This window comes from Myxine glutinosa, chromosome 1, assembly GCF_964187855.1.
Source record: "Myxine glutinosa chromosome 1, kmMyxGlut1.1, whole genome shotgun sequence".
In the NCBI taxonomy this organism is placed as follows: domain Eukaryota; kingdom Metazoa; phylum Chordata; class Myxini; order Myxiniformes; family Myxinidae; genus Myxine; species Myxine glutinosa.
Genome location: NC_136261.1, coordinates 294,518,954 through 294,540,146, shown reverse-complemented (window position 1 = coordinate 294,540,146; position 21,193 = coordinate 294,518,954). Strand labels below are relative to the sequence as shown.

Here is a 21,193-nt window from a genome sequence, read left to right as displayed (position 1 = left end):
GAAGATCAAATAGCTGTATGTTGAAATATGTTGAAAAAGTCAAAACTTTACGTGGGGTGTACTTACTTTTTCACGTGACTGTATGTCATTCTTTTGGGCGCCCATTATTTATTTCATTTCCCGGGTTTCTTTGGTAGATTTGTCATCTTGGGCATCCATTTTTGCCATTAATCGGTCCATCAAAAATCGCATGTACCCTGGTATTTCGGGCTCGGCTGCCGCGACCTCGTGCGAGGCGCCACCATCTTGTGCACCTGCAACCCCCGCTACCGCACCCTCATTGCTCTCCTCCTCCAATTCCTCCCTGGGGTCCTGGGTTGCCTCTAACCCCTCTTCTACCTCCCCCACCAGCATCCGACCACCTTGATCATCCATGGCACGATTATAATTTGGATATTATAATAGAATTTCGGCCGCTCGTAATTTCGACCAATTTTTTTTCCGATGGATTAAAATTTGGTTCGGGCTTCAAATCCCACTCCCCGACACCAATTGTTACGGATCTCAGAGATGGCAGTCCCCTTAGCAAGGGAGGGTTAATCCCCTTGGCCTGTTAAGCTGGCCGTCTCTAGTCCTGGTACTTATAACGCTCTTTTGCGGGGTGAAATTGGTCAGGGTTATTGGTCAAGGTGTTCTCCCGAATACCTTTACCAATCCCTCCGCAAAGCAGGGAGACAAGTGCCGCTCGAACCACGGACAAGATGGTATTTGCCGAGCGGTTTAGCAATCCGCGATTCGAGCCGTTAGCAATTGACTAACCCGATTCTGCGCGTTGGCCAAATCGTGCCACAGGTACTCAATCGAAAGAAAGGACTAAAGCGATCGGGGGAGAATGAAACCAAAAGGGTAAGAAATAACAGACATTTATTAATTATTTACAAAACCAAAACCAAAGAAGAAACGAAAGTAATATACAGTGAAGAAGAAAAAGACACAGGGCAGCCTTAAACAACAACAACAACAACATGCATTTTAAAGGCCATTTTCCCTGCTAGAGCGGAGGTTAGCCTTGCGGTCCCCATGACAATCTTCTCCATTTTGCCCTATTTTCTGCATCTCTCCTTGTTAACCCCCTTGCCCGCATTTCTTCTTCCACCATCTTTAGCCAAGTCTTTCTCGGTCTTCCCCGTCTTCTACTTCCTTCTACATTCATTTCCATCACTCTTCTCAACCAGTCACTTTCATCCTTCCTCAACACATGACCAAACCATCTCAACCTGTTCCTCTTCACAGCATCAATCACAGGCTCTATTCCCATCATCTTTCGCAATTCATCATTTGTCTTCCTCTCTCTCAACGATACTCCGCACATCCGTCGAACCATTCGCATTTCCACCCTTTCCAACCTTCGTTGCTGCTCTACGTTCATTACCCATGTCTCGCTCCCATAAATCATAACACTTCTCACACATGCAGCATACACCTTTCCCTTCAGCTTCAACGACACTCCCCTCATCATCAGCACGCCACTCAATTCCCGAAACTTCTTCCATGCACATCTCACTCGAGCAACCGTTGCCGAGTCTGATCCACCTTCTCCATTCAGCATGTCTCCGAGGTAGCAAAATGTTTTCACACCTTCCAGCTTCACGCCGTCTCCAAGATCCAACTCAACACTTCCTCCATCTGCAGCTCCCTCTATGCACACCTTACATTTGAATGTAGCTGCCACACTGGTTAATGACCCTCTCAGACCACTACATTTTTGATGAACCCACTCAGCGCACATTGTACACTGAATGGAGTTCACTCCGACACCCTTCCTACACACAGCACAGGGCCACTTCCCAGTTCTTTCCACCTCACCACATGCTTTACCACTTGCCATCACCTTCGTCTTTCCGATATTCACCTTCAGACCTTTTGTCTCCATACATTCCTTCCACGTGTTCATCTTTTCCTTCAGTCCATCCATACTTTCCGCAATCAACACCAGATCATCTGCATACAACAACTCCCACGGTAAACCCTCCTTTACGTTCTGAGCCAGCACCTCCATCACAGCTACAAATAGTAGTGGACTTAGTACCGACCCCTGATGCACTCCCACCTTCACCTCAAACTCACCACTGTTCCCGTCCTTCGTCCTTACAGCTGTGCGCGCTCTTTTGTACATTGCCATCACTACTCTGATCAACCATTCCTCCACTCCTAACTTCCTCAATGCCCATGTCAATACTTTGCGTGGAACCCGATCGAATGCTTTCTCCAGATCAACAAACCCAAGAAACAACTTCTTCCTCTTCTCCATGTACTTCTCCTGCAACTGCCTCACAATGAAAAGCGCGTCTGTCGTTCCTCTTCCTGGCATAAATCCAAACTGCATTTCGTCGATCTTCACTTTCTTCCTTATCCTCCTCTCCAACACCCTTTCCAATACCTTCATTCCATGCTCCAATAACTTTATTGCTCGGTACGAGCCACACTCCAGAGGGTCACCTTTCCCCTTGTATAGAGGGACGAGGGTACTCAGTTCCCAAGCCACTGGAATGCGGCCTTCTTTCACCACCAGATTACAGATCTCTGTCATTCTCTTCACACCCCAACTTCCTGCTGCCTTCAACATATCTCCCACAACTCCCGTCGGCCCTCCCGCTTTTCTACCCTTCATTGCTTTTATCGCTTCCTCAACTTCCTTCTCAGTTATCTTCTCTGCCGGTCCTAAAACTGGGTTACTCTCTATGTTGCCATCCCATTCATTCTCTGTATTCAACAGCATTTCCATATATCTTTTCCATCTTCCTTTAATTCCATCTGGGTCGACAACGATTTGTCCCACTTCATCCTTCAAGCAGCTCACCCCCATCACATCACACCTCTCTTTCGCTATCTGCTTTGCAATCCTGAATACTGCTTTCTGACCCTCTTCCGAATCCAAGCGTTCTCCAAACATTTTCCTACATGCCTCCTGCGCCTTTGCTACCTCTTTCTTTGCAGCCTTCCTGGCTGCCTTATAACTTTCATGCTCTGCTGTTTCTGCTCCCGTACCCTTCGCCTTCTGCCACTCCTTGAACTTCTTCCTCTTCTCGTCAATCCTCTTTCCAACTTCATCATCCCACCACCATGTTTCCGAGTGCCTCGGTGGTCCTTTTGTCCATCCACATACCTCACCAACGGCTCCCAACAGACAAGCTTTCATTGACATCCAACCACTTTCAAGCTCAACCACAGCATCCTCGACCCTACTCAGCCTCTCTTTTAATGCCTCCCTTACTGTCACCTCTTTCAACCTCCACACCTTCATTCTCGATTGGTACTTCACCCGCCGAGCTCTCCTCGCACCTTTCACCCTTACGTCGCAGACAACCAAGTGGTGCTGTGAAACAGCCTCCTCCCCCGGGATCACCTTTGTGTCTCGGAGGTGCCCCCTATCTCGCCTACGCACCATCAGGTAGTCAACGGTTGTCGTCGACCCACCTGACGTGTATGTAACAAGCTTATTATCCTCTTTCTGGAACTGAGTATTACAAATCAACAAATCAGCTCCATCAGCAAACTCCAAAATCCTTTCACCTTCTCCATTTCTCACACCATATCCGTAACCCCCATGAACTCCGTCAAAACCATCCATACTCCTTCCCACATGTCCATTTAGGTCTCCTACCACAACAACTTCCTCATCTTTCACGTTTTCCATCAGCTTCTCTATCGCACACCAGAACTTGTCCTTCTCTTCATCGCTCCGACCAACCTGCGGAGCATATCCCAAGATGACGTTCACCAAGAGCTTTCCAATCATCATTTTTACCATCATCAACCTATCACTCACTCTAGTCACACTCACCACACTGTCTACAAACTCCTCAGAAAACAGGACACCAACACCATTCACGCCCTCCAAGCACCCTTGCCACACAAACTTGTATTTCTGTCCCTGCCTACCCTTCACCATTCTCACACCACTTCCCTTCCATCTCGTCTCTTGCACACAACATATGTCCACTCTTCTTCTGACCAATACTTCCACCACTTCTCCTGATCTCCCTGTCATTGTCCCTACATTCCATGTCCCAAACCTCAGAAACCGATCTCCACTTCGGGCTGTACCCTGCCCACATGTATTTGTAATTGTCATGGTTCTCTTTTTGAGGCAATGTTTTTTATGGCCGGATGCCCTTCCTGACGCCAACCCTCTTAGTCGCCTCCTACGACACGCAGGGATACGGCGTACCTATTCTTATCCAGGGTACACACTGGGAAACGTTTAAAACATGGAAATCCTGGGGGCGGGGGGGGATTGGGGGGGGGGGGGATCACCGCTGCGGTTTAAACATATTTAAATAAATATTTCAACAAAACCATGAAAACAATCTGGGAAAAGTCTCTAAGTGAGAACGTGGATTTGAGAAAGCAGGAGCAGAGGTGAAAGAACAAACGAGAATATAGGGGGCGGGGCACAAGTCGAGACGAGGAGGCCGCACGAGACACCAAGCCGCACGAGGCCCGGACAAAGAAACGACTAATTACACACAAATTTGCAACAACTACAAAACCAAAACCAAATAGAAACACACAATAACACATACACAACAAAATACGCAGCGGAAATTTGACAAAGAAACGAACGGGAAAACACTCAAACTTTGATGCCGTGGAGAGATCAAAGCAAGCCCCGTCGCTCGAGGGACCGGAAGCGGAAGTGCTTAGGCAGCAGCCTTAAGCAGTCTTATATTATTCCCCAGGACAACAAACAGACTCACACGACAGGGAATGGCAGGCAGGAATGACTGGAAGAAGGAGAAGGTCCAGGTGGGACAGCAGGGCTGGAAGGTGCGGGCACTCGGGCAGAGGCACAGCATGGAGGTCCGCTCCGGGCTCGAGGCAAAAACCCGGCGGCAGCCGCACGTATTCGTTTCACGCGGTAGGGGCTTTTCGAAGCAGCTTGTCAAAGAGCTCTGCGCAGCTTCGTCTCTCTCAGCCAGACCTCACCAAGCGCCGTCTCCAACCCAAGTCGAATCTCTGAACCTTCTCACTCGACTCTCAACCGTACCTTCTCACCCGACTGTTCAAGCAGTCCCTTTCAGCCGCTTTTATCGTTCGTGTTGGAATCAAGCCGCCGGCTCTGATGACACGCCTACCGGTTGGCTCACCGCGGCGCTGGTTGGCCGGCAAAGGGCTCGCTGACTCCACCTCTGCCGATGCGTCGACGTGCCACACCTTGTTCTGAAGGCTCCGCCCCCTTCTTCCTCGGCTTGACCGCATGGCTAATGGTGGTTTTGGGCCAACAACCGCATCAAGGCAAGGAGCAGCGAACGCCGCCCGACTGTTACTTTGAAGCGCGGGTGAGGCGATTGGTGAAATTGAAAGGGGCCTATCTTATTTGATTAATGCAACGCAGATTCAACGATTGGGAACAGATCCTTAACTGAAACACATAATGAAATAACTACGGAGAGGTCCTATGGTTCGCTACGTGTTGTACATGGACTAACTAGGGTGCGATCCTTAACAAGCCAATTGATGGGGATATTTACAGGGGAACATTTATAAGGGAAATATTTACTAAAATATACTAGTGAAGGTTCTAAAAACCGTAACAATATAATATTATATATATATATATATATATATATATATATATATATATATGTATATGTATATGTATGTATATATATATATATATATATATATATATATATATATATATATATATATATATATATATATATATACAGTGGTACCTCGGCTTACGAGTTTAATCCGTTCCGTGACGGAGCTCGTAAGCCAAATCGCTCGTAAGTCAAAGCAAATTTTCCCATTCAAATGCATTGAAATGCTATTAATCCGTTCCAGCCTCAAAAAAAAAACACCAATTTTTTTGTTAGGTGCTTTTAAATAACAAAAATGTACTTTATAAATAACAAATAATGTATAAACAAGCACGACCTCGTATATACTGTACATAATACAAGAGAATGTAAAGAAATAAACTGGACCTCTATCCATGAAGATATGGAGAAGTTGTTGTTTGTGTGGTTGAAGGAGAAGCAGCTCGCAGGAGATACCGTGACCGAGAGCATCATGTGTTTGAAAAGATTGAAACTCGGATATCGAGCACGGACCACGAGGTGTTTTTTCTTTTTTCTTAATCTCGGTTTCAGTGAACTTTTGCTCTGTGCTCACGTGTACTGTACCTGTACCTGTAATGGTACGTCAGAGGATGGCACCTGTTGTCATCATATTAAGTGCAAGATGTTCTGCATCGTAAGTTGGTACACCGTGGTCTTTCGGCGGTGTTTAAGCCGGCCGTCTTGGCTTCTGTCACCATTGGCATTGAGTCTTTCGATGTAGGTAGGTCGTTGTGTGCCGGTGCCTTGGCCGAATTCCTTCATTGCTGCATTGTTAGCTCACCTGGTTTTTTATACCACATCTTTGGTTATCGGACCAGCGAATGACGTCATCTCCAAAGTATGGCTTATTCTCACTTGTCTTGGACGATCTTCTACTTCTAGCCTTCCACCGTGCATTTGGTGTCCACTGTACTTACTGTACAGTGCCTGGTAAAATTGATGTAATGGGTTTTTGACCATGAACCGTCATGAACCGTCAACGCCATGAACCGCTAACACTCAAAAGCCCATTTATCGCGCCTTATAAAGCAAAACGCAAACCGAAAGCCATGCCTCTCAAGCGAGGCGTGCTTCCGTGGTCACGTGATCCACAGGTGTAGCTCATTATACCCGCACGCGCGACACGCTTTGGCGGTCACGTGACCAGCCACTCTGGAGGCGGGGATCCCCGCCGATGACGTCACCGGCTGGAGCAAGGAGATTCCTCGCTAATGTATTTCGACGATTGCGTGTTTTATATCCAAGCAGAGATGCTTTCACGGCAAGATAACCACGTGACCGGAACCGGAAGCCACAACCGGAAAATTCAAAAAAATAAATTTTTTGAGCTCGTACATCGGATCTCGGCTCGTATCCCAAAGCAACAAACCGCCCGAGCGACGGCTCGTATCCCGAAAAACTCGTACGTTGGGGCACTCGTAAGCCGAGGTACCACTGTATATATATACTGAAACGCAAAAGAAACTTACCACCTTTGAAACCTTTAAATATCAACAATAACACTGCGTGTAGTAAATGTGTGAACTTATTTGTGGACAATAGTGTCCTCACTGTCAGACAAAACGGTCATGGATGGTCACTTGAACCTTCAATGGTCACTTCATAGCACAGCTGTTGAACAGCCGTTTTGACTGTCAGTGATTAGCCAAGGGGTACGGGATGATTTTAATGAGCTGCACGTGATGTCTTGATATTGGCTTTAAAAAGGCCAGTGCAAAATGGGCATTTCAATCAACATGCCACGATTGTCAAAGGATCAACGGCAGCGTGCCCTGGGCTTGCTGCAAGGCGGACTGAGCTACCTGCCACACACGCTATTGAAAGGGGACTGACATTGCACCCTGTGCTGTTCTGTACTGTAGAACAAACTGATGAGATGGTGTATCTTGGTCAAAAACTTGACATGTCATCAATAAAATGCCAATATTTCAATTAGCAATTGTTGGTTTGTACGGTAGCTCAGTCCGCCTTGCAGCATGCCCAGGGCACGCTGCCATTGATCCCTTGACAATCGTGGCATGTTGATTGAAATGCCCATTTTGCACTGGCCTTTTTAAAGCCAATATCAAGACATCACGTGCAGCTCATTAAAATCATCCCGTACCCCTTGGCTAATCACTGACAGTCAAAACGGCTGTTCAACAGCTGTGCTATGAAGTGACCATTGAAGGTTCAAGTGACCATCCATGACCGTTTTGTCTGACAGTGAGGACACTATTGTCCACAAATAAGTTCACACATTTACTACACGCAGTGTTATTATTGATATTTAAAGGTTTCAAAGGTGGTAAGTTTCTTTTGCGTTTCAGTATATATATATATATATATATATATATATATATATATATATATATATATATATATATATATATATATATATATATATATATATGTTGGAATTGAGACTTAGAACTTGGGACTCAGAAGACTCAGAGAAAGGAGCAACGGATATATTTATTAGAACTCGTTTACACAAGCTTGCGGACAGCAAGATGTCGCAGGAGGCTCACATGAAATGACCAACACTACAACAAGATGCTCTGAAATAATTCGATTAAAACTTGCTTTATATAAGGAATATCGGGTGTGGTTTTAGCTCACAAGATACAGAGACAGAATGGGCTCATTGGTCCTCCCACCATTAGTCCCATCCTGTTGTTCAGTTAGTTAGAGGAAGCTCATCCAAGGCCACTCATGGGTTAGCTCAGATAAGGAGATGGTCAGCAATATGTGGCAACATGTTTACAACTTTCTGTATAGAGACCTTGGTTGGGAAAGTACAAAGGGAGTGGGCACTCATAAATGTGTCAGCCTACAGGATATTGGCAAAGTCATGAGGGAGGCTGAGAGATAACAGCTGCAACCAAGGCCAGGAAGGGGAACAAGAGATTGTGCCCACACAGGGCAAGAGCTCACAAGCACAGAACTCCTTATTAGGGTATTACACATCCTCAATGCACAAGAAAGGACTAAGTATTATAAAAGAGTACAGCAATCAGTCAAAACAAAACATATAATTGGTATATATATATATATATATATATATATATATATATATATATATATATATATATATATATATATAATATTGTTATGAATTTTGGGGTAGGGGCATATATAGATTTTGGTAGATCTGAATAGGTATCATGCTTCGTCTGTCGTGATAGGGAATCTTGATGTAATTTCTTAGCCCGGTTTGTCGGATTAAGTGTGTACCTGCGATCATACGAGGATGATCCGGTGATAGGTAGACTAGGGACTAAGCTAATTCCCCTGTGTGTCAGATTTGGTGATCATTCCTTTGTCCCTTATGGCAACACACCATAAACATTAGATAGGCCCACTAGTTGCACCACACAAACACACTAATTAATTCCCCCCTAATAACAAAACTCACCGGAAGCCAGTTCGGAGCACTGCCGATGGGATACCACCAGTTACATCACCGCAAAGCAGCACTCATTGCTCAGGCAGGCTGAGGCCACGCCCACTTTGAGAAGGATTGGTCGAGGGGGAGGGGGGTGGCGGTGACGTCAGAGGAGAAGCGACACCACGAAATGTGAGCCGACATTTTGCCTTCTCGTGCTGGGTCCTGTAGCGAGTGGTCGCATTTTGGTTGTCAGATCAATCTCCCCTTTGTGCTCTCGTTTGGACTGCCATCTTGCGCTGGGACTTTTTGCTTGCCCTAGAGCTCTTCTCTTCCTCGTGCGGCGCTCTTCCCTCCTCCTCTTGCTGCCTTCCTGATGCTGTCCTCTACCCTCGGCTCGTTCCCCTTGTTCCGGACCTCGCGAGGGAACGATACCAGGACAATGGGCTCAGGGCAGCGATTGGAGATGCCACCGGGAGACGTGCCGAGTTTTTGCAGACGGAGAGCGGCAGTTTTGCCAGGCAGGGACAATGCGTGGATGAGCGCTGCTTGCCGCTGGAACACCACAAGGCCGGGGTGGGCTAGAAGCCGGTGAGGCCTAGCGGCGCGTGGAACCGAGTGGATTGCGGCCTTCTCCCCGCGCGGGAACGGGGGGCCTGGACGATTTAGGGCAAGGTTCAAGCCACTCGCAGTTAAGTGCACAATAATCCCACACTATTTATTTCATTCCAGTTTCTTTCAGCCTTTCGTCTGTGCATTCAAGTCTGGTGTGGGGGACGTCCCAATTTAGAATAGTTATTTGAGCGTTGCGTTTTATTTTGTATTATCGGCATCCGTGCCAATAAAGCCTTATTTATTTTCACTGTGCATTTTAACCCGGATTCCCGTTTGAGTTTATTTCCTGCAGGTTTGAAGACTGCCCGGTGAGATTGTGTCAGGTAAAAGCTTCCCGCTGCTTCCTCTTCCCTTCTTCCTCCCGTGTGTGTTTAGCAAATCCGCCATTGACCCAGACGCCTTCATTAAGCTCGATTCCATCCGTGGACGTTCTGTCTTCACAGAGCCGTCCACACGACAAATGGTAGTCAGGAGTGGGATACAAACTTTTTGATACCTCGACAAATGTTCTTGAGGAGTGGGATTTGAACCCTCTGAATAAAATTTGGTGTCACAAGTGGAATATTCGGATTTAATAAAAAAAATTAGTCTGAGGCGAAAAAATTAATGTATGTGTGAGACGCGAACGTTGCGTCATTAAGTTTAAATCGATTACTGAGGTAAAATACGCGTGAGGAAGCGACCTTCTCTCGACGGAGGAGGGGGTGAGCGATATGGAAGAAGGAATGGAAGGTGCGGAGAGTCTTGGAAGTGAACCGAATATAGTTGGGGGAATTGAGAATAGCAATGGAACCTCCCCCGCCTTAGAGATGGCCCCGATGGATTACCAGGCCATAATGCAATTTATGAAAGAAATGAATAACATAATAGAACGAATGAATAGCAAATTGGATGCACAGATTAAAGGAACGAAAACCCCATGTGAACAAACGAATGAATTAAAGAAAGAACAAAAGAATGATTCACATGGGGCACAGGAGCAGGGAATTTATATTGAATCTGAACGGGGTGGGGGGGGAGTTCAAAGTGGGAATGGAAAAGGTTGCAGCCCATGCTGATGGGCATGGGGCACAGGGGCAGGGTATTGCAGCAGAATGTGAATTGGAAAGGGAGGAGACCATGTGTAGAAGTCAATGGGGAAGTTGGGGAAGAAAATTTGGAATGTTTGGAAGTAACAGGGGAATGTTTGATACATGAATGCCTGGAAAGTAATCGGGGCCGAGTGGATGCCCCAACACACCAACAGGGGGAGAAATTTGAATCCTTTTTTGTGCCAGGGCGGTGGTTCAAAGCAACAGGGGGGGGTAAGAATATTGGAGATCCGTGTAACGGAACAGGACTGGGTAGTTGTGGATGAAGACCTGTCAGAGCCAGAATTGATGGGGGATGATGAGAATGAATTGACACAGCGGCTCGAGGCCTTGAACAGTACAATCGGGGAAGAGTTTGACCAGGTCCAAAGGAGTTTGGGGGTTGAGGTGAGTCGGTCCGAGGAGGCGGTTGAGGTGACCGAGGGGACCCTCACCATGCATAAAAATTTGGTAACAGAGGCTCGTAAACTGGATACCCAGCAGGGGGAGTGTGTTGGCTCGGGCTGGATTTGGACATTGACGAACTGGGAGATAGAGCCTCGGAGGATTTGGTCCCCGTAGGGAATTTGCAGCAGCTGCAGAGAGGGGCAGAACAACCTGAGGGAAGGGTTGTTACCTGCAGCCGTGGTTATTGGACGCATGAGGCTAAAATTTTAAAATCATCCGCAGCTCAATGGAATACTGCTCTCCCCTCTGGGCTGGTGCTCCTGCCTCACACCTAGCTCGTCTTCACGCTGTTGAAACCAAAGCGTTCAGAATCATTGGAATCTCCCGCGATGAAGCTACCTCCGAGGGCCTTTCACTTACTCACCGCAGGCAGGTTGGTGGTCTTTCTGTCTTCTACCGACTCCTCTCCGGCCTTGCTCCTCCAGCTCTCTCTGGGCTCTGTCCCCCAAATATTCCTCCAGGTCGCACAAGATCTGCCTGCAACCCTCTTATGGTTAAACTGCCAAAATCAAGACTCTCTGCTCACCTTCACTCCTTCATTCCTCTTTTCTCCCACCTCTGGAACAAACTCCCTCACTCTCTTCAATCCCACTCCTCCCTCCAGGTCTTTAAAACAGCTGTTCACCACCATCTCTTATCTTCCACCATCCAAAACCTTGATCTTTTCTACCCCTGCTAATTTCACCCCAAATCCACTTTTTTGAAATACCAACTTCTTTCCTGGACGTCCTTGGTGTCCTTTTGTTTATACTTCTCCCACCTCACCCCCCTCCCCATGCCGCCTCCCCCCAAGCCCACTCCCTCCCACACATTTCCCGATTTCCCTGCTTGCAAATGTTGTGTTTATGTGCTTCCACGTCTCTCCCCATCTTGTCTACCGCACCCCTTTTGAAATACTTTGTTTGTCTGTTTGATTTGTTTGTGTGATAAATGCTAGCTCTTTCACGAGCCTCGATTCTGTATACAAAAAAAAAAAAAAAAAAAATCCAAAATCAAATTGCAATGGGAATTGGATTTGGACAGCCATGGTGGGAGTTGGTCCCCGGGCTGTCGGGCTGGGGGATTTGGACCAGGAAAGGTCATTGGGAATGGCCTCGGGGAAAATGTGCCCCCCCCCCCCCCCCCCCACGAAATTTGGGTATGCCAGCCAGCTAGGGGGCTGGGCTGGTGGGATTTGGACGTGGGGTTCAGCCATGGGTGTCGTGGTACGACCTAGGCCCCACGGGGGGTCTGGTGGAGTGTGGCGTCGCTTGTCCATCGGGGCTCTTTCGTGCAACGTTTTTTGTTATAAATCACTATTCTAGTGCAGAAATGTGTGTGCTTCATCAAATAGTGTATGTTTAGCTTGCACACAGCAAAACAACACAGATTTCACAAGAAACTTTTCTTGTGCAAAAGCAATCTTGTTTGCCCAATCAAAGCAGTTTTGACACAAAAGTGCATGATTTGTTTCGTTGCAAGTCACTATTATCGTGCAGAAACGTATGTGCGTCATCAAATAGTGTATATTTAGCTTGTGCACAGCAAAATAACATTTCACAAGGAACCATTTTCATGCAAAAATAATCTTGTTTGCCCAATAAAAGCAGTTTTAACACAAAAGTGCATGTTTTGTTTCGTTGCAAGTCACTATTCTAGTGCAGAAATGTATGTGCTTCATCAAATAGTGTGTTTACCTTGCACACAGCAAAATAACACATATTTCACAAGAAACCATTTTTGTGCAAAAGCAATCTTGTTTGCCCAATCGAAGGAGTGTTGACACAAAAGTGCATGTTTTGTTTCGTTGCAAGTCACTATTCTAGTGCAGAAATGTATGTGCTTCATCACATAGTGCATGTTTTGCTTGCACACAGCAAAATAACACACAATTCACAAGAAACCTCTGAAGTCCAAAATCAATCTTGTTTGTCCAATAGAAGCAGTTTTGAAACAAAGGTGCACATTTTTCGTTGCAAGTCACGATTCAAGTTCAGAAATATGTGTGCTTCATCAAATAGCTTATATTTAGCTTGTACAGAGCAAAATAACTCACAATTCACAAGAAACCTTTGAAGTCCAAAATCAATCTTGTTTGCCTAAAAGAAGCAGTGCTGACACAAAAGTGAACGTTTTGTTTCGTTGCAAGTCACTATTCGAGTACAAGAAATGTGTGTGCTTCATCAAATAGTGTATATTTAGCTTGTACAGAGCAAAATAACATACAATTCACAAGCAACCTTTTCAGTCCAAAATCAATCTTGTTTGCCCAATAGAAGCAGTTTTGAAACAAAGGTGCACGTTTGTTTTTGTTGCAAGTCACTATTCTAGTGCAGAAATGTGTGTGCTTCATCAAAAAGTGTATATTTAGCTTGTACACAGCATAAGAAAACACATTTCGCAAGAAACTGTTTCGTGCAAAAGCAACCTTGTATGCCCAATACAAGCAGTTTTGCACAAAAGTGCAGGTTTTTTTGTTATAAGTCACTATTCTAGTACAGAAATGTGTGTGCTTCATCATATAGTGTATATTTAGCTTGAACAGAGCAAAATAACACATATTTCACAAGAAACCTTTTTCTGCAAAAGCAATTTTGTTTGCCTTATAGAAGCAGTGCTGACACAAAAGTGAACGTTTTGTTTCGTTGCAAGTCACTATTCCAGTGCAGAAATGGGTGTGTTTCATCAAATAGTGTATGTTTAGCTTGCACACAGCAAAATAACACATATTCCACAAGAAACCTTTAAAGTCCAAAATCATCTTATTTGCCCAAAAGTCCAATATTATTCTTATTTGCCCAATAGAAGCAGTTTTGACACCAAGGAGCACGTTTTTTTGTTGCAAGTCACGATTCAAGTACAGAAATGTGTGTGCTTCATCAAATAGTGTTTATTTAACTTATATACAGCAATATAACACGTATTTCACAATAAATCTTGTTCTTGCAAAAGCAATCTTGTTTGCCCAAAAGATTAATTTTTGAAACAAAGGTGCACGTTTTTTTGTTGCAAGTCACTATTCTAGTGCAGAAATGTGTATGCTTCATCAAAAAGTGTATGTTTAGCTTGTACACAGCAAAAGAATACACATTTCACAAGAAACGGTTTCGTGCAAAAGCAACCTTGTATGCCCAATAGAAGTAGTTTTAACACAAAAGTGCACGTTTTTTTTTTTTTTTTGTGAGCCGCTATTATAGTTCAGAAATGTGTGTGCTTCATAAAATAGTGTATATTTAGCTTGAACAGAGCAAAATAACACATATTTCACAAGAGACCTTTAAAGTCCAAAATCAATCTTATTTGCCCAACAGAAGCAGTTTCAACACAAAAGTGCACGTTTTTTTTTTTTGTTGTAAGTCACTATTCTAGTGCAGAAATGTGTGCGCTTCTTCAAATAGTGTATGTTTAGCTTGCACACAGCAAAATAACACAGATTTCACAAGAAACTTTTCTCATGCAAAAGCAATCTTGTTTGCCAAATAGAAGCAGTTTTGACACAAAAGTGCATGTTTTGTTTCGTTGCAAGACACTATTCTGGTGCAGAAACGTATGTGCGTCATCAAATAATGTATATATAGCTTGTGCACAGCAAAATAACATATTTCACAAGAAACCATTTTCGTGCAAAAGCAATCTTGTTTGCCCAATCGAAGCAGTTTTGACACAAAAGTGCAGGTTTTTTGTTGCAAGTCACTATTCTAGTGCAGAAATGGGTGTGTTTCATCAAATATTGTATGTTTAGCTTGCACACAGCAAAATCACACATATTTCACAAGAATCCTTTTCAGTCCAAAATCAATCTTGTTTGTCCAATAGAAGTAGTTTTAACACAAAAGTGCACGTTTTTTTTTGTTGCAAGTCACTATTCCAGTGCAGAAACGTATGTGCTTCATCAAATAGTGTATATTTAACTTCTATACAGCAACATAACACACATTTCACAAGAAACCTTTTTCGTGGAAAAGCAATCTTGTTTGCCCAATATAAGTTGTTTTGACACAAAAGTGCACGTTTTTTTGTTGCAAGTCACTATTCTTGGGCAGTAACGTGTGTGCTTCATCAAAAAGTGTATATTTAGCTTGTACACAGCAAAGGAATACATATTTCACAAGAAACTGTTTCGTGCATAAGCAACCTTATGTGCCCAATACAAGCAGTTTTGCACAAAAGTGCACGTTTTTTGTTATGTCACTCTTATCGTACATAAATGTGTAAGTTTCATCAAATAATATATGTTTAGCTTGTGCACAGCAAAATCACACATATTTCATAGGAAACCTTTAAAGTCCAAAATCAATCTTATTTTCCCAAAAGTCAATATCAATCTTATTTGCCCAATAGAAGCAGTTATGACACCAAAGAGCACGTTTTTTTGTTGCAAGTCACGATTCAAGTACAAAAATGTGTGTGCTTAATCACAAAGTGTATGTTTTGCTTGCACGCAGCAAAATAACTCACAATTCACAAGAAACCTTTGAAGTCCAAAATCAATCTTGTTTGTCCAATAGAAGCAGTGCTGACACAAAAGTGAACGTTTTGTTTCGTTGCAAGTCACTGTTCTAATACAGAAATGTGTGTGCTTCATCAAATAGTGTATATTTATTTTGTGCACCACAAAATAACACATATTTCACAAGAAACCATTTTCGTGCAAAAGCAATCTTGTTTGCCCAATTGAAGTCGTTTTGACGCAAAAGTACATGTATTTTTGTTGCATGTGACTTGTAGTGCTGAAACGTGTGTGCCTCATCAAATAGTTTATATTTAGCTTGTACATAGCAAAATAACAAATATTTCAGAAGAAACCTTTTTCGTACAAAAGCAATCATGTTTGCCCAATGGAAGCAGTTTTGATCAGCCAACACCAGGCTTATGGCCAAAAACGATAATTAGGAAGATATTTCAAAAAGTTGTGGATGACTTTTGACAAACCTTGGTGGATGAGTTGGTTGAGCAACAAGAACAAGCCAATTAGATTTTGGGTCAGTTCCGGATCCAGATCTGACCTATCAGAGGGATACAAAACGTAAACTGTTCACCCTGGCCGAGGTATGTATGCTCTCTAGTTTATAAGTGGTGTTCTAGTTTATAAATATGTAGTCCAAACTTTATAGACGTACTCACTTTGTAATGGTAAAGCACTGTACATACTTTATAGACGATGTAACATTCTAATTAATACATACGGTCAAATGTCTCCTGCGGCTCTGCCCCCATCAGGCTGATTGACAGTTGTTGTCCCGCCCACCCCTCTTGGCACTTAATTTACCAAAGCGTAAATATTCAGTTATGCCTACGTTTCGTGGAATCCTTTCAAGTTATGAGAAATTTGAGGTGTCATGGATGTTCCCACTGTAAAATGTAGTAGATTCGGTTCGAACAAAGTCCTGAGCTTAACCCAATTTTGAATTAATGTCTGAAAAGAAAAATTACAAACGGGCTATTTTTGTTCTGTCAATTTTGTAGTTCAGCCATGCTGTCCAAACATTTAACCCTTTGTGTGCTCCTGTCGCAGATTTGTCACAAGATGATTTTTTTTTTAGCCGCGTCGCAGACGCTGCTCATAGAGTGCCCTCTGCTGTTGTTGTTGTTCTTCTTGTTCTTGTTGTTCTTGCAGAGAAGACAAAACCTCAAAGCTCCACCCATTCTGGGAACCATAGCTCCACCCATTGTGGGAGAGGCTTCATATAAACAAATATCCACCATTTTATTAACTCGCATAGCTTTGAGGCCTGTTTTGTAGGCCCGTGGTGTCTTGCTCTCTCACACAGTTTTCTTTCAAATCAAATTCGATATATCATTTCATTTTTCACAGTCGCTAACATAGTTTTAGACTCGGTTGAAAAAAAACGGGAAGAAAATCCGATGAAAGTTGCCCTTTATAGAACGAAATGAATTCTCAAAGGCCTGTAACTTCAAGTCCATCAAGATATTTTTTTTTTAAATCGCGGCATGGTCAGTCATACACCGCCCGAAATAACAGACGGGAAAATGCCGAGATATATATATTTTGTTTAAATCGCGGCATGGTCAGTCATACACCGCCCAAAATAACAGACGGGAAAATGCCGAGATATATTAAAAATTCGTCCATTTGATGACAATCGTCACGATGAAATATTTAATTTATACGTCGTCACAATAATGTGGAGAGGAGCATAGCTTCGTTCACGTGTCGCCACATACGGGAAATTGCCGAGATTTTTTTTTTTTAAATCGCGGCATGGTCAGTCATACACCGCCTGAAATAACAGACGGGAAAATGCCGAGATATATTAAAAAATTCGTCGCCACACACGGGAAATTGCCGAGATATATTTTCACTTTGCACAAAAATAACATCAAGTAATCGAATCAATAGGAATGTCCTGTGCCTATAACATCGATGTTATAGGCACAGCTGCATCTAGGCATTGTGTAACATCGACGCAGCTTTTGTTTTAATTAAAACTTTTTGTACTTGTTTTTTTTGAAAACGACCAAAAAAAATGTAATTTTTTCAATAAAATTTTTGGAAAAAAAAGAAAAAAGATGCAGCACACAAAGAGTTAATGAGTGTTATTTGATGTGAAATCCTCCACAGATGACTGATTGGTTTGTACCTTTATAGGTTTACAAGTTCATATCTTGGTAGATTTTGTTTTTTGAGGAATTGTGTGTCATTCCTTCATAGGAAGTCTTCTGACTTCCTGATATATCGTCAATTCAATTTTAAATTTTATATCAGATTTCAAATTGGTGACTATTTATGATTATATCAAATTCATAAAAATGACAAAAAAAAACATAATCATCTTCTTCATCGCCACTTAAAAAAAAAAAATTCCCAGAAAATGTCACCCCCACCTTTCAATAGCAATCGACGCCCCTGGTGTCCCTCGGCGAGCACGTGACCTATGACGTCATAATTAGGAGTAAAAAAATTATATAGGCGGAGACGCTCCTATGGTAAAATTTCGTGTCAATCGGACGAAGAATTGCAGATAAAGTGAAATTTCAAAATGCAGAAATGCAAACATGCCACGTACGTACGTGTGTACTTACCGAATGCCTAATCCTGCTTTTCGCTTCAAGAGCGCAGGGTAATTAGGAGCTTCTATTCTACCATGAAAACCAACATCGGATGATTGACTAAGTCAACTTTTGTGCACGGCAGGACTGGATCGATCATGGACCACCAAACGTCTTCTGGATCTCAGGATTCTACTTCACGCAATCGTTCCTGACCGGTGTGTCCCAGAATTATGCTCGAAAGCACTCCATCCCCATCGACCACATCGCCTTCCAATTTGAGGTAAAATTGCTTCGGACACACTCGGTGGTGGTGGTGGTTGGAGTTGTTGTTGCTGTCCCAACATTAAGTGCACTTTCTCCATGGTATGTTTGGTTTTCCCATCTCTTTCTCTATTCCACACACATATGCTTAAATAACTGTCTCCTTTTCCTGTTTTATTCATTCTACCCTTGTAGGTGACACAACAGGAAACCGAAATGCCAGAGAAGCCAGAAGATGGTGCTTACATCAAGGGCTTGTTCCTGGAGGGTGCACGCTGGGACAGAGATCGTGCAGTCCTCAGCGAGTGCCTGTTAAAGATCCTCTATGATCCACTGCCTGTGCTGTGGTTGCGACCAGGTGATTTTTCGACGTTCGTTCAACATGCTACGTACGCATGCCCCGTGTACAAGACCAGCGCTCGCCGAGGAACACTTTCTACCACGGGCCATTCCACCAATTATGTCTTGTCTTTAGACCTGCCGTCAGACCAGGCCTCCAGGCACTGGATCACTCGTGGTGTTGCAGCACTTTGCCAGCTCGATGATTGACCTTGAATTCCTTCTGGCTGTACAATGTTTCGTTTGCCTTCTGTTTTCTGATTATTAAATGAATGATCAATATTTGTCTGGAAATTCATTTTGATCACGCCTCGGCACATTTAAATGTGCATTCTATCACGTGCCTTCGACACGGTCTGGCACCCCGCTCTGCTCACCAAACTCTCCTCCTTTGGTATCCATGGAAATCTCCACGCATGGCTGGCGGACTTCCTCTCGAGTCGTCGTCAACGTGTGGCCCTGAATGGGTTTCTCTCATCTCCTCTTCCTGTTCAGGCTGGAGTTCCCCAAGGCAGTGTTCTGGGCCCCGTGCTTTTTCTGGTCTTCATCAATGATCTCTCTGACTCTCTCGAAAATCCTCTCTATCTCTTTGCTGATGACTCCACTCTCTGCCGCTCCATTCCTCTTCCCTCAGATCGGCAGTCTGCTGCCTCCTCACTCTCTGAAGACCTGGACAAAATCACAGACTGGTCAAACAAGTGGAACATGTCTTTCAATCCTGACAAATCTCACACTCTTACTATGTCTCTCCGAAAAGATCGACTGGACAACCCTCCCATCTACTTTCTCAACAATCCTCTCCAAGAAGTTCTGTCGCTCAAGATTTTGGGTCTCACTATCTGCCATGATCTTTCTTGGGAAAACCACATTTCCAAGCTGGCCTCCAAAGCCAGTCGCCGACTGGGCATCCTCCGTCGTGCGAAGTCCTTCCTCGGCACACCTGAGCTCCTCACCACATACAAGGCTTTCATCCGCAGCTCAATGGAATACTGTTCTCCCCTATGGGCCGGTGCTCCTGCCTCACACCTAGCTCGGCTTCACGCTGTTGAAACCAAAGCTTTCAGAATTATTGGAATCTCCCGCGATGAAGCTATCTCTGAGGGCCTTTCACTCACTCACCGCAGGCAGGTAGGTGGTCTTTCTGTCTTCTACCGACTCCTCTCCGGCCTTGCACCCCCAGCTCTCTCTGTGCTCTGTCCCCCAAATATTCCTACAGGTCGCACAAGATCTGCCAGCAACCCTCTGATGGTTAAACTGCCGAAATCTCGGCTCTCCGCTCACCTTCACTCTTTCATTCCTCTTTTCTCCCGCCTCTGGAACAAACTCCCTCACTCCCTTCAATCCCACTCCTCCCTCCAGGTCTTTAAAACAGCTGTTCACCACCATCTCTTATCTTCCCCCATCCAAAACCTTGATCTTTTCTACCCCCGCTAATTCACCCCAGATCCACCTTGTTTGAAATTCCAACTTCTTTCCTGGAAGTCCTGGCAGTGTCCATATGTTTTATACCTCTCCCACTGCCCCCTTCCCACGCCCCCCCCCAAAGCCCTCGCCCTCTCTCAGATCTCTCGATGTCTCCATGTCTCTCGGTCCCTGCTCTCAAATGTTGTGTTTGTGTCCTTCCCCCTCTCTCCCCATCTTGTCTACCGCTCCCTATGTTATATGTTTTATGTGTCGGTTTGTCTTTCTGTGTGTTCATGTGATTAATGTTCGCTCTTTCACGAGCCTCGATATTGTATACAAAAAAAAAAAAAAAAAAAAAAAAAAAAAAAAAAAAAAAAAAAAAAAAAAAAATGTTTCCTAAAACATTTAAAAACGCACACAGCACGTGATTGTTTCCAAATACACAATAACTATAAATGCAACATCAAGTCAACAACCCTCCCAAACCTCCACTCATTCGTTCCTTTTTTTTCCCAGCTGTGCAATTAACTTCCTCATCCCCCTCTTCAATCTCACTCCTCTCTTCCAGACAGCTGTTCACCACCATCTCAGATGGTCCAAAATCCAAAACCATGATCTTTTCCACTCTCGTTAACCCTCTTCTGCCACCCCCATTCCCTCCTCCTTCCAAATTTCAGGTTTTCCCTCCTGAGACTTTCATTCTACATCCATCTTGTGGGAAGAGAAGTGCACCTAACAACTATGTCACTCAAGCTTTTGGGTCTCACTATCTGCCATGATCTTTCCTGGGAAAACCACATTTCCAAGCTGGCCTCCAAAGCCAGTCGCTGACTGGGCATCCTCCATCGTGCGAAATCCTTCCTTGGCACACCTGAGCTCCTCACCACATACAAGGCCTTCATCCGCAGCTCAATGGAATACTGCTCTCCCCTCTGGGCTGGTGCTCCTGCCTCACACCTAGCTCGTCTTCACGCTGTTGAAACCAAAGCGTTCAGAATCATTGGAATCTCCCGCGATGAAGCTACCTCCGAGGGCCTTTCACTTACTCACCGCAGGCAGGTTGGTGGTCTTTCTGTCTTCTACCGACTCCTCTCCGGCCTTGCTCC

The 21,193-nt window shown here is 44.3% G+C and overlaps 1 protein-coding gene across 1 annotated transcript in view; it reads left to right on the top strand.

The window, feature by feature from the left end:
- The window catches only part of DNAH3 (dynein axonemal heavy chain 3), a 403,897-nt gene extending 384,936 nt beyond the window's left edge, over positions 1–18,961 (top strand). Inside the window, exons 63-64 of the mRNA XM_078777885.1 lie at positions 18,226–18,363; positions 18,540–18,961. Coding sequence (XP_078634011.1) covers positions 18,226–18,363; positions 18,540–18,893 — 492 coding nt within the window. The 3' untranslated portion in view covers positions 18,894–18,961. The remainder of the gene's footprint in view (positions 1–18,225; positions 18,364–18,539) is intronic.
- The last annotated feature ends 2,232 nt before the right edge of the window (positions 18,962–21,193 follow it).